The sequence below is a fragment of the Manis pentadactyla genome, chromosome 4 (genome assembly GCF_030020395.1).
Source record: "Manis pentadactyla isolate mManPen7 chromosome 4, mManPen7.hap1, whole genome shotgun sequence".
In the NCBI taxonomy this organism is placed as follows: domain Eukaryota; kingdom Metazoa; phylum Chordata; class Mammalia; order Pholidota; family Manidae; genus Manis; species Manis pentadactyla.
In genome coordinates, this window is record NC_080022.1 from 135,413,465 (window position 1) to 135,427,182 (window position 13,718).

At 45.9% G+C, this 13,718-nt stretch overlaps 1 protein-coding gene across 6 annotated transcripts in view; it reads right to left on the reverse strand.

Moving 5' to 3' along the window:
* Positions 1-5,986: 5,986 nt before the first annotated feature.
* CNTROB (centrobin, centriole duplication and spindle assembly protein) overlaps positions 5,987-13,718 on the reverse strand; it is a 30,787-nt gene continuing 23,055 nt past the window's right edge. For 4 of the 6 annotated variants that reach the window (XM_036895986.2, XM_036895987.2, XM_036895985.2 and 1 more), the window contains 10 exons: positions 11,826-11,959; positions 11,090-11,215; positions 10,715-10,877; positions 9,593-9,863; positions 8,271-8,407; positions 7,936-7,996; positions 7,588-7,758; positions 7,322-7,454; positions 6,747-6,819; positions 5,988-6,527 (listed from right to left, as the gene is read on the reverse strand). In XM_036895986.2, the coding sequence (XP_036751881.2) occupies positions 6,402-6,527; positions 6,747-6,819; positions 7,322-7,454; positions 7,588-7,758; positions 7,936-7,996; positions 8,271-8,407; positions 9,593-9,863; positions 10,715-10,877; positions 11,090-11,215; positions 11,826-11,959 (1,395 nt within the window). In that variant the 3' untranslated portion in view covers positions 5,988-6,401. Of the gene's footprint in view, positions 6,528-6,746; positions 6,820-7,321; positions 7,455-7,587; positions 7,759-7,935; positions 7,997-8,270; positions 8,408-9,592; positions 9,864-10,714; positions 10,878-11,089; positions 11,216-11,825; positions 11,960-13,718 lie in introns of all 6 variants that reach the window. The other 2 variants (XM_036895988.2, XM_036895989.2) reach the window with 2 other exon arrangements.

Below are 13,718 nucleotides of genomic sequence, written 5' to 3' on the forward strand. Positions count from 1 at the left end.
GGCTCCTGGATGCCTGCTGGATGAGGGATGCTCACCAGAAAGACCAAGCCATGAATGGAAGCTTGGAATTTTCAGCCCCACCCCCCATTCTCTTGAGAAGGGAGAAGAGCTGAAAATGGAGTTAATGATGGATCATACACAATAAAAATCCTAATAGTATGGGCTTTGGAGTGCTTCTAGGTGGGTGAACACCTCCATGTACCTGGAGGGTGATGCACCCCAGCGCCACAGGGGCAGAAGCTCCTGCACTTGGGACCCTCCCAGACCTCACCCTCTGTAGCTCTTCATCTGACTGTTCTTCTGTGTCCTTTATCATATCCTTTAATAAACTGGTAGATGTAAATATTTCCCTGAGTTTTGTTAACTTGAGGAGGGGGTCATGGGAATCTCCAATGTGTAGCTGAATCCAACAGCTGTGGGTAATTTGGGGACCTACTCCTTGTGATTGGCATCTGAAGTGGGGTTAGGAGAGCTGTGGGACTGAACCCTTACCCTCCAGGCAGACAGCATTAGAATTGAGTTAAATTGTAGGCCACCCAGCTGGGGTCACAGAGAGCTCCTTAGTGGTGGAACAAACCCCACACACCCGGTGACCAGAAGCCAGGCGTGCTGTGTGAGGAGTAGAGGGGACCCCCCTGGAAGAAACAGGAGGGAAGAAATGGGTCTTTCCCTTCCCTAAGAAGGAAAAAAAACTTGAGTTTTTCCTTTTTAATTACAAAAACTGCAGCACCTTTCAAACATTTGCATTTTAAATGTAATGCCTTTTTTTTTGTACCAAAATAAAAAACCGTACACTGTAAGATGGGGCTAATGAGATAATCTGAAGATTTATAGGGCATGCGAATTTCAGCATTACAGGTATTTCTCAAGGGCCAGGCGCCCTGATCTTTCTTTAATCCCAGCCTGCCCTCTCTTATTTTAATGTTGAAGGTTCTCTAGGCTCTATCACGGTATTTCTTGCCATTTCACACTAACAACTTTCCACTGAGGAGGCTAACTTTTCTCTTTATTGCTTTCCCTTGTCAGCAACTTAATACAATTTGCTACATGCTCAGTATAAATTTGTAAAAGTATACGGTGTAAGACATTTTGTTTTGTTAGTGGGCCTCTTTCTAGTCCTTTCTCTATGCATTTTATAAACATGTATGTACACACACAGTTTTACATATAGTTAATTTTTCAAATAAGTGCAATAATATGTGTATTTTTCTTCCTTACTTTGAAATATTTGATAGGAGAAAAAAATATGTGAAATACAAAGTATAAACAAACACCTTTGTAATCACCAGTCAGTTGAAGAAATGGATTATCACCAAGGCCCTGAAGCTCTTGTGTCCTGATCACATCACCTTCCCCCAGACCCCTGGGTTTAATACTGTCTGAATTTGGTGTATATTGTTTCCTTTTTCATTTTATCACACAAGGTAGTTTTTCCTAAGTAGTATACGATTTATTTTTGCCTCTGTTTTTTCCTCTATTGAAGTTTTGCTTGTCTTTCATTACATTCTCCCTAGGTATTTAATGCTACATACATGGCATTTAAAAATTTTATCCTGTTGGATTTGAACATACTGGTTTTTAAAATACAATTTCAAACTTTACAGAAAAGTAGCAAGTACTATACAAATAATATTTTTTCCCCCTGAACCATTTGAGAGCAAGTTGCCAACAGGAGACCTCATCGCCTCCAAATGCTTCAGTGTCTGATTTCCTGCAAAAAAGGAGGTTCTTCTATATTACCACAATACAAACATCAAAATCACGAAATTAGCAGTGGTCTATCACTACCATCTAATTCTCAGTTATTTTCAGGTTTCGTCAGCTGTCCCAATAAAGTTCTCTAGAGCAAAATGGCTCAGTTCAGGATCACATGCTGCTTTGAGTTTCATGTCTTGGTAGTTAACTTTGGTCTAGAATATTTCCTGTCCTTTCTTAACTTTCATGACCTTGACAATTTTGAAAATAATAGGCTAATAATTTTGTCAAGTGTTCCTCAGTTAGGGTTTATTTGAGGTTTCTTCATGGTTAAAGTTGGGATATGGATCTTTGGCAAGATCTCACAAACGCTGTGTTTTCCTTGCATCCTATCAGGTGGTACACGATTTAGATTTGACTCATTATTATGATGTCCACTTTGATCACTTGATCAAGGTGGTTCAGCCGGAAGTCTCTACTATAAAGTTACACTTTTCCCCACTGTAATTAGTATTTTGTGGGATGTACTTTAAAACTCTGTAAAAATCCTGTACCTCATCAAACTTACAATTTATTTATTTATATTTGTATGAACTCATGATTTTATTCAGTAGATTACAATCCCTTCATATAATTATTTTGATACTCAAATTGCAGAGGCAGTAGAACCAGCTTCTGTATTTTGCCATGTCCCCATTGTCCTATGAGCACATCTTCTGCCTCAAGATTTTCTAGGTTTGTCTTGTACTTTCCTTGAGCTAGACCTGGAATCTGCCATTTCTCCAAGGAGCCCCGGTTCCTTTCTAGTAAAGAATGGCATCTAGAAGGCAAGAGCTGAAAAAGCTAGGTGTATTCATTGTTAATGGGGTTATTATGGGTTGAAAGTGTTCCCTTAAAAGGTATGTTGAGATCCTAACTCCCAGTACCTCTGAATATGACCTTGTTTGGACACAGGGCCTTTGCAGATGTGATCAGTTAAGATGAAGTCAGCCTGGACTCGGGCAGACCCCCAATCCAATGACTGGTGTCCTAATAAGAAGGCCATGCAGAGACACAGGAGGAAAGACAGAGCAAACACCATGTAACAAAAGAGGTAGAGACTGGAGTGATGTGTCCACAAGCCAAGGAACATCAAGGATCACAGGTAACCAAGAAGCTAGAAGGGCAACGAAGTAGCCTCCCAGAGCCTCAGAGAACGTGGCCCTGCCACACCTAGATTTCAGACTCCAGATCTGGGGAAGTAAATCTCTGTTGGGTAATGCCCCCCAGTTTGTGGACATTTATTAGAGCAGTCCTAGGAAACTAATACAGGGATGTTGCAAGGGAATATGTGAACACATGTAATACGCCATTTGGCATCTATATGTATTTCTGTATCCCTCTGTATATGTAAGACCAGGAGTCCACAGCAATGCATTCAATTCTAATCCAACACCACAGAGTTCATTCTAGTTTTCCCTCTTTCCATATTTGTAAATCCTTCCTCTAATAGTGAGAAACCTAGCCTACATTATTCATATTTACATATTTGATCAATCCCCCATATGTAATAATATTCCTGCCTCATCCTCCCATGCACAGAGGCCCTGTCTCACACCACCGATGCTCCGACACCTTGCCAGGTCATCCTGCCCAGGGCCTTGCTCTCACCTCCAACACTGAGCCAGGCCACCCCTGTGAGAGCTCCCACCCCTCCCTACTCAGGACTGTCCTGTGCTTATTTTCTGTCCTGTGCCTATGTCCTGACCTTAAGACACAGGACATATTTACAGAAATAGAGTACTGTATATTTTCTCCTGCAATCTGTTTTTTCCTCTCAACATTATGTTTGTGAAATTCATCTGTATTGATGCATGTAACTTTAGCTCATCCATTAATACTGCTGTATGGTATTTTATTATATGACTCTCCCACTGTTGGGCATTGAATTACATGCAGGTTTCTGCTATGACGTTCTTACACTTGTCTATGGGTGCATACAAGGGCAAGTTTTTTTCCAGGGCACATCTTTAGGGATGGATTCACTGTGTCGTTCAGTGTGGGTATCATCACATTTATTCGGTAATGCCAAAACGTTTCCCAAAGTGGTCTACCTAGCCTCTCTTGGATTCCCACCCACAGGGCTTATGTAGTTTCTATTGCTCCACCTCCTTAGTGACAACCTGACATTCGTGGACTAATTTACACATGTCCAGCGTGTCCTCTCCTTATCCACACAGTTAGGCAATGACTACCAGAATGGGTTGCCTCAGCAATCATTACTGCTCAGTTTCTCTCAGGGACATCTCACTGTCTGTAGGACAGGCTGCTAGTTGTCCATCCAGGTCCATTCTTTCCTTCTTCCTTAGTTCTTATGTAATAATAGTTATAGCTGCATACATGGCAGCCAGCCAGGTTATACTTCCGAGTCTCTCTTGCAGTCAGATGTGGCCAGGTGACCAAGGTCTTCCCAATGAAATATGAGCACAACTGATGTGTGGCATTTCGAAGTGTGGACCTTAAGACACAGGACATGGCTTTTCCCCTTCTTGCCAGCTGGGAGTCCTACATGACAATGATCTTGCTTCAACCACACAAATAATGACACTGATCGAGGGGCAAGCAGATTGAACCAGAGTGAAGAACAAAGCTGAGACCTTAGGTGACCAGTGAGGAGCAGGGCCACTCACTGCTCTGTTCTATTACCAGGAAAATAAATTTTGCCCACAGCCATTGTACCATTGGGTTTCCTTGTTAAAGCAGCTTAGCGTTCACCCAAATATATCCCACCACCAGAACCTTTAGCCGCCCCACCCCAAGGGGCTGCGGGAGTTCTCAGGAGACGAAGGCCCACATCACACCCCGTCCACACCAAGTGAAACCTGAGCTGAACGGCCGCACCTGCCGACTCAGCCTGTGGGTGTTTACAGAGCCCCCTGATCTTTCATTTTTTTTCCCCTCTCAGAATAATCCCAGGATGATTGTGGAAGGAAAAAGTGGGAGGCTGCTTGTCTGTAGGTTTTTGCCCACTCTTGAGCCCCCTGGTGGTCATTAAGGAAGAAACAAACTTTTATGTGGGTGCAATATTTTTTAAAAAAATCAAAGTTGTCTTACTATAATTAGCTCTCAAAATGGTGAAGTCAGCACTGTGCCCTTTGCTGATTTTGTCCTGGAGTTGGGAAATTCTCCTGACTGTCCTTCATGTCAAGAAAAATGTAGGGCATGTTGACTGATGGTGGCGGGTTGGAACCCAAGAGAGTGAGATAAGGCTGGCTGTTCACGTTACCACCTTTTAAAAATGGAATTAAACTCTCTTCTGCCAACAATGACAGTGTGCCATCAGTCACAGCGTTTGGTCAGTTTTACGCACTTGAGCTAAAAAATACACAAGTAAACATTTCCACAGGGGCTCGAGGCCCCCTGAGCCTGGTACTCCTGCCTGAGTTTGCCTTTTGCTTCTCTGCCGGAGGGAGCAGCCCTAGCAAGCCTGAGGACCAAGCTGTGCTGGCCAGTCAGGCCAGGAGAGCCCGCACATCTGCTGGTCCTGCGTGTTTACTTTTATTCCTCTGATGCCTGCCCCCGCCCCCAAGGGGCTAGAGTTAGATCCGGTGGAAGGAAGAGCTAAACATTTATTAATATGAAACACTGAGGGCGCTGCTCACCTCTGGAGCAGGTCCACACTCCCTCCTTGAGGGTGTCCTTTGCTTTATTAAACTACTCTTTGCTTGTGCCTGCTCGACCTGCTTGGGAATTCTTTCTTGAAAAAAAAAAAAAAAGTAAAACGAAACACTGTGCGCATCTATAGCCTACCATGTCTATTCTGGAGCTGACTAACTTAGGAGCAAACAGAAAGGCCTCACCTCCAGGCAGAATCGAGCGAGCTCTGTCTCGCAAACATCCGCCTAGGACCAAGCCCTTCAGAACTGTTTACCATCCTCACTGTGCTGCGCTCCAGAGCTGGAAAGCTGGGGTGTGTGGGTCCCAGGGCATTTTTACCCTTCAGTGCAATTACATTCTTCCATGTGTTTCTCAGTGTCTGTGCTATGAGGTTGGAGCCTTCCTCAGTTTCACGTAGATGTCACTTTCTTCTCTGACACTGCTTTGTTATTTGGTGAGTACCAGGATGGAGATTTTTGTAACCACGGCTTGTTTTCCTTGTCAGCATTCGAGTCTTTTATCCATGCTTTAGAGCATAAGACTGAAGCTTGCAGGCAGACTATGTCTGCTGACTAGAGCAGAATATGTGGATCAGCATCGCACTGAAAGTCTGAAAGAATTATCTGCTCTTAAAGAGAAACTCCCCAGCAATCAAATGTTTATCATACTCTGTATACAATAATTTACTTATTTATTACAAGTTTATTTTTTTCTGATTATTAACTGACACTTGTTTTACAAAATTTGGAAAGTACAAAAATGTATAAAGAAGAAAATAAACATTACCCAAAATTCCACGACCAGTCAGAGCTAATCACTTCAGGTTTTACCCTTGAACCTGGCCACAGACCATCTTTCCTTCACAGCATTCATGTCTTTTTCCACAGAATATAAAACAGAAACATATAACATACAAAAAACATACTCTAACAGAATAAAAAAGGTGTTTTTATACCATAGTTTCCTCTAAAACCTCTATTTTTCAAAGTCCGGAGTCAGAGACTCCAATACAGACTATTGACCATTTGTTAAAATAGCAAGAACAAAGGAGAAGAGAAAGGGCAAGGGGCTTATCTCCAGACGCCCCCCCGACTTCTCATGCTAGGAGGGGCAGGGTGCCCACTTTTCTTGCGTGCTGGAGGTTTTTCAGTCTTAGGGGCTGTGGTGAGGCGGCGAGGGAGAGGCTGGGAGGGAATCTGAGAGTTAAGGGAAAAGAGAAGAAAAAGTCAGCTCAGTGGTCTTTCAACCCCCCACCACTGAGGAAAGACGCTGTGCAGGGAGAGGGCCAGACTCAACCAGCAAAGGGGAAAGTTCATGCCACAGAATGTGGGAACAGGAATTGGAGGGGTCAGGCACAGGGCACGGAGCCCCAGTGAGAACCCTTCCACCCCTTGCCCCTCCCTGCTTCCCCTCACCTCTTTCCGGGGCATCTCATCCAGGCGGGAGTCTGTGTTCCTTCTGGGAACGTTATCCCCTTGGCTGTCCATCCTGCCACACAAACCGAGGGATGAGGATGAGGAGCTGTTCCCCCCACTCCCCAACACTGGATCAAAGAGCTACTCCCCAATTCTGCCTCTTAAGAATAAGAACAAACAAGACAGACCTGGGAATCAAATAGGAGGAGACATTAGGAGAACCAAATACTGACTTACACCATGAGTCATGACCCTAGGATTCTGAGTTCTGAGATGCAGGGGAAAGAGGAAAAAACTAAGGTAGAGAGACAAGGAGAAGGGATTTTATTTTAGAAGTGAAGAAAACAAGTAGAAAAGAAGAAAGAAACTGAAGGTGGGGAGCAGTGAGAGACAGTGGGAGGAGAGGGAGATTTGCTGGCCCACATCGTCCCTCACTTTCTTCCCTGGATAGGACAAAAGACTCTCTCAGTGGACAACACACACACACACACCCCTCTTCCCTGCCTGCTCCAGTTCCTGCCCACAACACAGAGTCCATGTTCCTAGCCCTTCTTCCCTCCCCTCAGCACTGGTACCCGCTGCGTTCCAGCCTCTTCAGGTAGAGCAACAGGTCCTCGGCAGGCAGCGGCCCCCAGCCCCGTGCCTGGTAGAGACGTAAGAGCTGAGACACATCCGCCAGCTGCCTGGGGGATGCGAGCGCATCTCCACCTGAGGAACATATCAGCCCTGCTGTCATCCTGGGGCCCCTCTCCCGAACCCTTGTCCCATCTGAGTTCCAGGTGCTCGCTCCACAGCCACAACCCCCCCCTCATCATCCCCTGACAAACCATGACCAGCTTACCTCTCTCTGGGGAGCCATTTCCAGGGCCACTGCTCTGTGACTGGGTTGAGGGGAGCTCATGGACCCGGAAAAGACTAGATGCCATGGCTAAGGGCACTTTAGTTTTATGGACAGGGGGTGGGAGGCGTGGCACTCGAGAGGCTTCCTCCCAAGATGGGATGGTCAGAGGACCTAGCAAAAGGAAAGGGATCCAAGAATCAGGAAATGGGGCAAAACCCAAGCAAGTTCTACCACTTAGCCGGCATGAGGCTTTATCACATTTGTCAGACCCTAAAAATTCATCCCAGATAACCACCCTGCTCTCCAGGCCCAGGCCCAGCCCCAACCTTCTTCAGAGTTGGCACTCACCAGACTTAGGAGGCAGGTCAACAGAGGGGTTCTCGTGGCTCTGGGGCACTGTCTCCAGCAGCTGGGGGAGCAAGACAGAAGAGTTCCCTGAGGACCGGTACAGGAAGAGACCTAGGTATCTGAGGGAAGCAGAGGCTAGGGAAGTAAGAGCTAAGGCTGGTCACCTAAGTTACAGAAGGGACTTCTGGATAGGAATCAGACAGACAGTCCTAAATTTAGGACTTAGTATTAGTCCTAAAAGGGGGATGACACCAAAGTCCTGGACTCCTAGAACAAAAAACAGAAATGAGGAAGGGGAGAAGAAATTTAGGTGGGACGGGTGGGTCCTCTCTTACCTGGTGCAAAAAATGCTTGAAGCCCTCCAGCTGCGCAGGGGGCAGCAGCCCTTGCTTTAGGAAGCCATCCCCATCGGATCTAGCATCTTCCTCAGGGAACGGCCGTTCTGCCCTGTGATTAGGGTGGAAGGCCCCAGCTGAAAAGTGAAACAGGTGAGTGTTGTGTTGTGTGTTGTAGCATGAGGGATTCCTCTACAAATCAACTTGGCAAATGCCCAGAAGGGGCCTATTAAATGTAAGAGGGGCATGTAACTAGAAGAAGATAATGAAAGTTTAAAACAGCTGAAGAGAGAATGGTTGATGGTGACTGAGAGATGGCATAGCTGAATTCTAAGAAGTGTAGATAGAAGAGGAAAGCTGTGGTGCTCAAGCTCTAAATAATTACCACCATAAACTTCCCAAAGAACAGAAGCCAATATACAGAATGGTTTAGGATAATAGACATGTTCTGATCTTCATCAGAACATGCCTTCATTCTTTTTATCATTACTACATCATTGTTAAATTTAAAATTGTAATATAATACATCCCTTATTTTATTATTTTATTTTTTATTCATTTTATTATCATTAATCTACAATTACATGAAGAACATTATGTTTACTAGGCTCCCCCCTTCACCAAGTCCCCACCACATACCCCATTAGTCACTGTCCATCAGCGTAGTAAGATGCTGTAGAATCACTACTTGTCTTCTCTGTGTTGCACATCCCTCCCTATGCGCCCCCCCCACATTAAACATGCTAATCAATACATCCCTTATTTTTAACTCAACCTGGGTTGTCATGTTTGCAAAGAGCACCCCCACCGCCCCAAGTCACAGCTGACGAAGCCAGGGGTAGCCACCACACTCAAGGTCAGCCAATCCAAGGGGTGGTTACCAACCCAACTCTCTTTAAACCGGACCTAAAAAACAGAGACACCAATGTCTCTATAAGGTTGTCCAGAGCTAGTGTCATAGCTGGTCAAAACCATGTGCAAGAGTAAGTTATGGGAGCAAGAACCTGAGTGAGAGAGGGTGCTGGTCTACCAGGGGAAAGGAGCAAGTGTGCAGGGAGAGGCCAAGTCAAGAGCCCATGGGGGCCCAAGAGCAGCTAGATGGTGCCTCCCATCCCAACTCCAGCTCTCCTGAAGCCCAGCTATGCCACATGTCTGTGAGCTCTCACTTCCTTCATGCCAACCAACTTGAGTGGATTTCTGGTTCTTGCCATTTATGGTCACTAAGACGTCTGGGAAAATAAATGCTCAAGTCACAGATGGAAAGGAAGCCAAGTGACACGTAAAACATGTAAGGGAAGCGTAGTGACTTCTGCCCCACCTACCTGAGTATGATGTGAGATCGGGCTTTGGCTCCAGGGGCTGGAAGGAATGCTGGCTCTGGAAGGTGGGGCCCAGCAGGAGGCTAAGGTCAGGGGAGGGGCTGCAGACAACAGGCAGCACTCCTGGCGGCTCCTCTCTTGCTTCCCTGCTCTGCTGCAATACAGGCTTTAGGGCCACAGCCACGGGCGGCACAGTCCAGATCCTCCTCTCCCCCTTCTCTGCTTCCTGAGGCCCCGGGCTGGAAGCGCTGGTGGTAGGAACCTGGGTACCTACCTAGAGAGGCAGAAAAAAAGATCAAAGCCCAGTGCATTTAAGGAGACAAGACATGATACAGACATTTAAGATTATAGATTAGTAGAATGTCCTTAAAAGGAGCTTTGGTAACATCTACCAAATTTCTATCAAACTTTAAAAAGCTTATTTTTGACCTTACATTCCATTTGCAGAAATCTTACAGATATACTTTCACAAAGACATATGTTAATGGTACCTACTGCAGCATTGCCTGTAGAACTAAAATACTGGAGACAACCATGCATAGAAGGTGGTTACCCTTTGGGGTGGGGGCACTCAAGACACCAGCAACAGGGGCTTGGCTGCTTCTGGGGAGAGTACTGGGGGACCAAGGCAGCAGGACAGGACGGAGATTACCCCTCACTGTAAACCTTTCTGAACTGTTTGGACTTTAAAAAATATGCACATATTATTATCTATTCCAAAAAATATTTTAGCTAATAATAAAAATGTAATAATTAGAAGAAGTAGGAGATGCCAACCTAAGAAGGGCTAAAGGTAAGACTTCTCATCCTCCTCTAGGAGCAAGAACTTTTGGCCCTTACCATCATCATCAGTTCAACTGCCGTTCTGCAAAACTAGTACCACCTACTAGTCATCAAAAAAAAGGAGTTACGCTCAATGCAGTGCAGCTGGCCTGGGTGAGCAGTGGCCACAGTAAAAACATTTCTTTTGATGAGACAGTTATTTTTTAGGCAAATCCACATATTTATTTTTCTAATGCAGGTCCCAAGAACTGAGCTTAGGACTTCCCTTGGGAGGGAGCTAGATTTCCACAGAAGGGATCTGAACACAACCTGGAGCAGCTTAGTCCAAAAGGCAATGCCTACCGGGGGGTTAGCAGGCAGGGTGCTGGTGCTGAGCAGGTGGCTGGCCTCCTCCCAGTGGGCCTGCAGCATGGCTTGGAGCCGCTCTACCAGCTCTGCCCGCTGTGCCTCCAGCTGCTGGTTGCCACTCTGCAGTTCATGGGTGCGTGCTTGCTCCCGGGCCAGTCTGAAGAGAAGATGGGAGAGGTGATACAGGGCTTCTGACGGAGCAGAGGCTTGGAAAGTAAGAAGAGTCAGAATGGAATCCAAACTTCTGGAAGGAGCTGGAGCCAGTGCAGAAGAGGACAGGTGTGCCGTGGGAGCAGCCCTTCACTCTTCCCAGCTTGGGTCTGCCACAGGAGAGAGCATGAAGCACAGAAGGGTCACCCAGGGAGCTACCTGAGCTCATAGTCCTGAGCCACCTGCTGCTGCCTTTCCTCTCGTTCCACCATCTCCACCTTGAACTGAGCCAACTGGGTGGATAATTCCTGCTGGTGCTGGCCATTCAGGTCCTGCAGCTGTTTCCTGAGGGACACAGGTGAGAAGGTCTGAGAGCCTCAGGTGACTGAGTCTAGACACAGAAGGAGGAATCCACTGAGGAAAAGCCAGACTGTGTGCATGTGAGTGTGAGACAGCCAGGCAGTCCTGCCACCCCACGGGTGGGCTCAGCAGAGGGAAGGGCAGAGCTGGTGTCTTGGGATGACTTCCCCAGCAACAGACTGAGATGAGGATTCATGAGAAGGTGATTCACTTACAAAGCATTTCTGGAAAAAATTGGTAGAGGCATGGGGATAAAGGGAAGTGGGAGAGAGATGGGGAGGAAGCTCAGTCCCAGGGCCACTCTGGAGATGGTACAGGTCAGACCTCAGCGTTGTCCCCATCAGGACCAGAAGGCTGGGAAGATATCTTCCTGCACCCCTCAGTTATTGGTTAAGGGCTCTCCCTATGGGATGAAAATTCTCAGGCACTCTGGCTTTCCACGTGCACCTGCAGGCAGCTCTCCCACAGGGAGATGTAGGTCCAGGACGGGGCGGTATGCTGGGGAATATAGCAAAGGGACCGGGAGGACACGGGCAGGGCACTTACAGCACCTGCTGTGGCCACGCAGCAGCAGCAGCCGGTAAGGCCCCAGTACCTGTGCTGCTCCCTCAAGGAGGCTGCTTGCCGCAAGCTGCTCTCCTGAGCCTGCACCAGCCGCTCTGTCACCCGCTGCTCCAGCTGCACAGCCAGCTCTGACTCCAGCTGGATCCGCTGGCTTTCAAACTGGGCCTGGGAGAAAAGGAGGTGGGGCAACTGCTCAGTTCTGTCTGGGCTTAGAGGAGGATAGAGGATATAAGGTGGACAAAAAATCCAGGTACCAAATTGCCCCTCATATGCCTAAGGAATGAAGAACAAGAATTTTTCCACAAGGAGTGAAAGAGGTTCCCTTTTCTAACCCTCCTACACTGCTGGTGGGAATGTAAATTAGTTCAACCATTGTGGAAAGCAGTATGGAGGTACATCAAAATGCTCAAAACAAACATACCATTTGAACCAGGAATTGCACTCCTAGGAATTTACCCTAAGAATGCAGCAATCAAGTATGAGAAAGACCAATGCACCCCTATGTTTATCGCAGCACTATTTACAATAGCCAAGAATTGGAAGCAACCTAAATGTCCATCGATAGATGAATGGATAAAGAAGATGTGGTACATATACACAATGGAATACTACTCAGCCATAAGAAAAGGGCAAATCCTACCATTTGCAGCAACATGGATGGAGCTGGAGGATATTATGCTCAGTGAAACAAGCCAAGCAGAGAAAGAGAAATACCAAATGATCTCACTCATCTGTGGAGTATAAGAACAAAGGGAAAACTGAAGGAACAAAACAGCAGCAGAATCACAGAACTCAAGAATGGACTAACAGGTACCAAAGGGAAAGGGACTGGGGAGGATGGGTGGGTAGGGAGGGATAAGGGGGGGGAGAAAAAAGGGGGTATTAAGATTAGCATCCATAGGGGGGTGGGAGAAAGGGGAGGGCTGTACAACACAGAGAAGACAAGTAGTGATTCTACAACATTTTGCTACGCTGATGGACAGTGACTGTAAAGGGGTATATAGGGGGGACCTGGTATAGGGATGAGCCTAGTAAAGAAAGTATTCGGCATGTAAGTGTAGATTAATGTTAAAAAAAAAAAAACAGTTCCTGTGTGGTGACCTCCAATGAGCTCTACACAATGATATAAAGGGCATATAAAAGTGTAGGCAAAGGGTCTGTTTGTGTTTATACAGAGGATCAAAGCCTAATTTGGCTACCCCGAAAATGAACTAAGATACGATATGAAAAAGAACTTTCAACATCAGCACTCTCGGGAAGACTCATGCCAGAAGATGATCATCAAAAAAACCCCAACAAAGATCCACGCACTGCTACAGGTGTAGATGCACTCATCCCACCAGTTCCTGGACTTGCCATGGGAATGAAGAAGGAGATATCTAAGCTGGCCTGTGCATACAGTAAAACAACAAATTTGACTGGATCTATACAGTTGGAACTCAACCAAGAATTAGGAGAAATGCAAATTGTAGCACTCCAAAATTTTACAACTACAGACTATTTACTGTTAAAAGAACATAAGGGATGTGAACAGTCCCCAGGAATGGGTTGTTTTAATTTATCTGAATTCTCTCAGACTGTTCAAGTTCAGTTGGACATTATCCACCATATCATAGATAAGTTTTCACAAATGCCTAAGGTGCCTAACTGGTTTTCTTCGTTTCACTGGAGATGGCTGGTAATTACAGGTATGCTTTGGTTACGTAACTGTACTCCTATTATGTTAATGTGTGTGCACAATTTACTTAGTAGTTTAAAAACTATACATGCTGAAGTTACTCTACAAGAAGATATGTCAAAGAAATAATCAATCTCCCCAGGTTTTCTTCCGCCTGCTACTTCTATAGCTTTCCTCCTTCCTTCCTAATTACAACCCTTAAATAGAATTTGTGCCTCATATCGAATTTACCGAGTATCATAATTC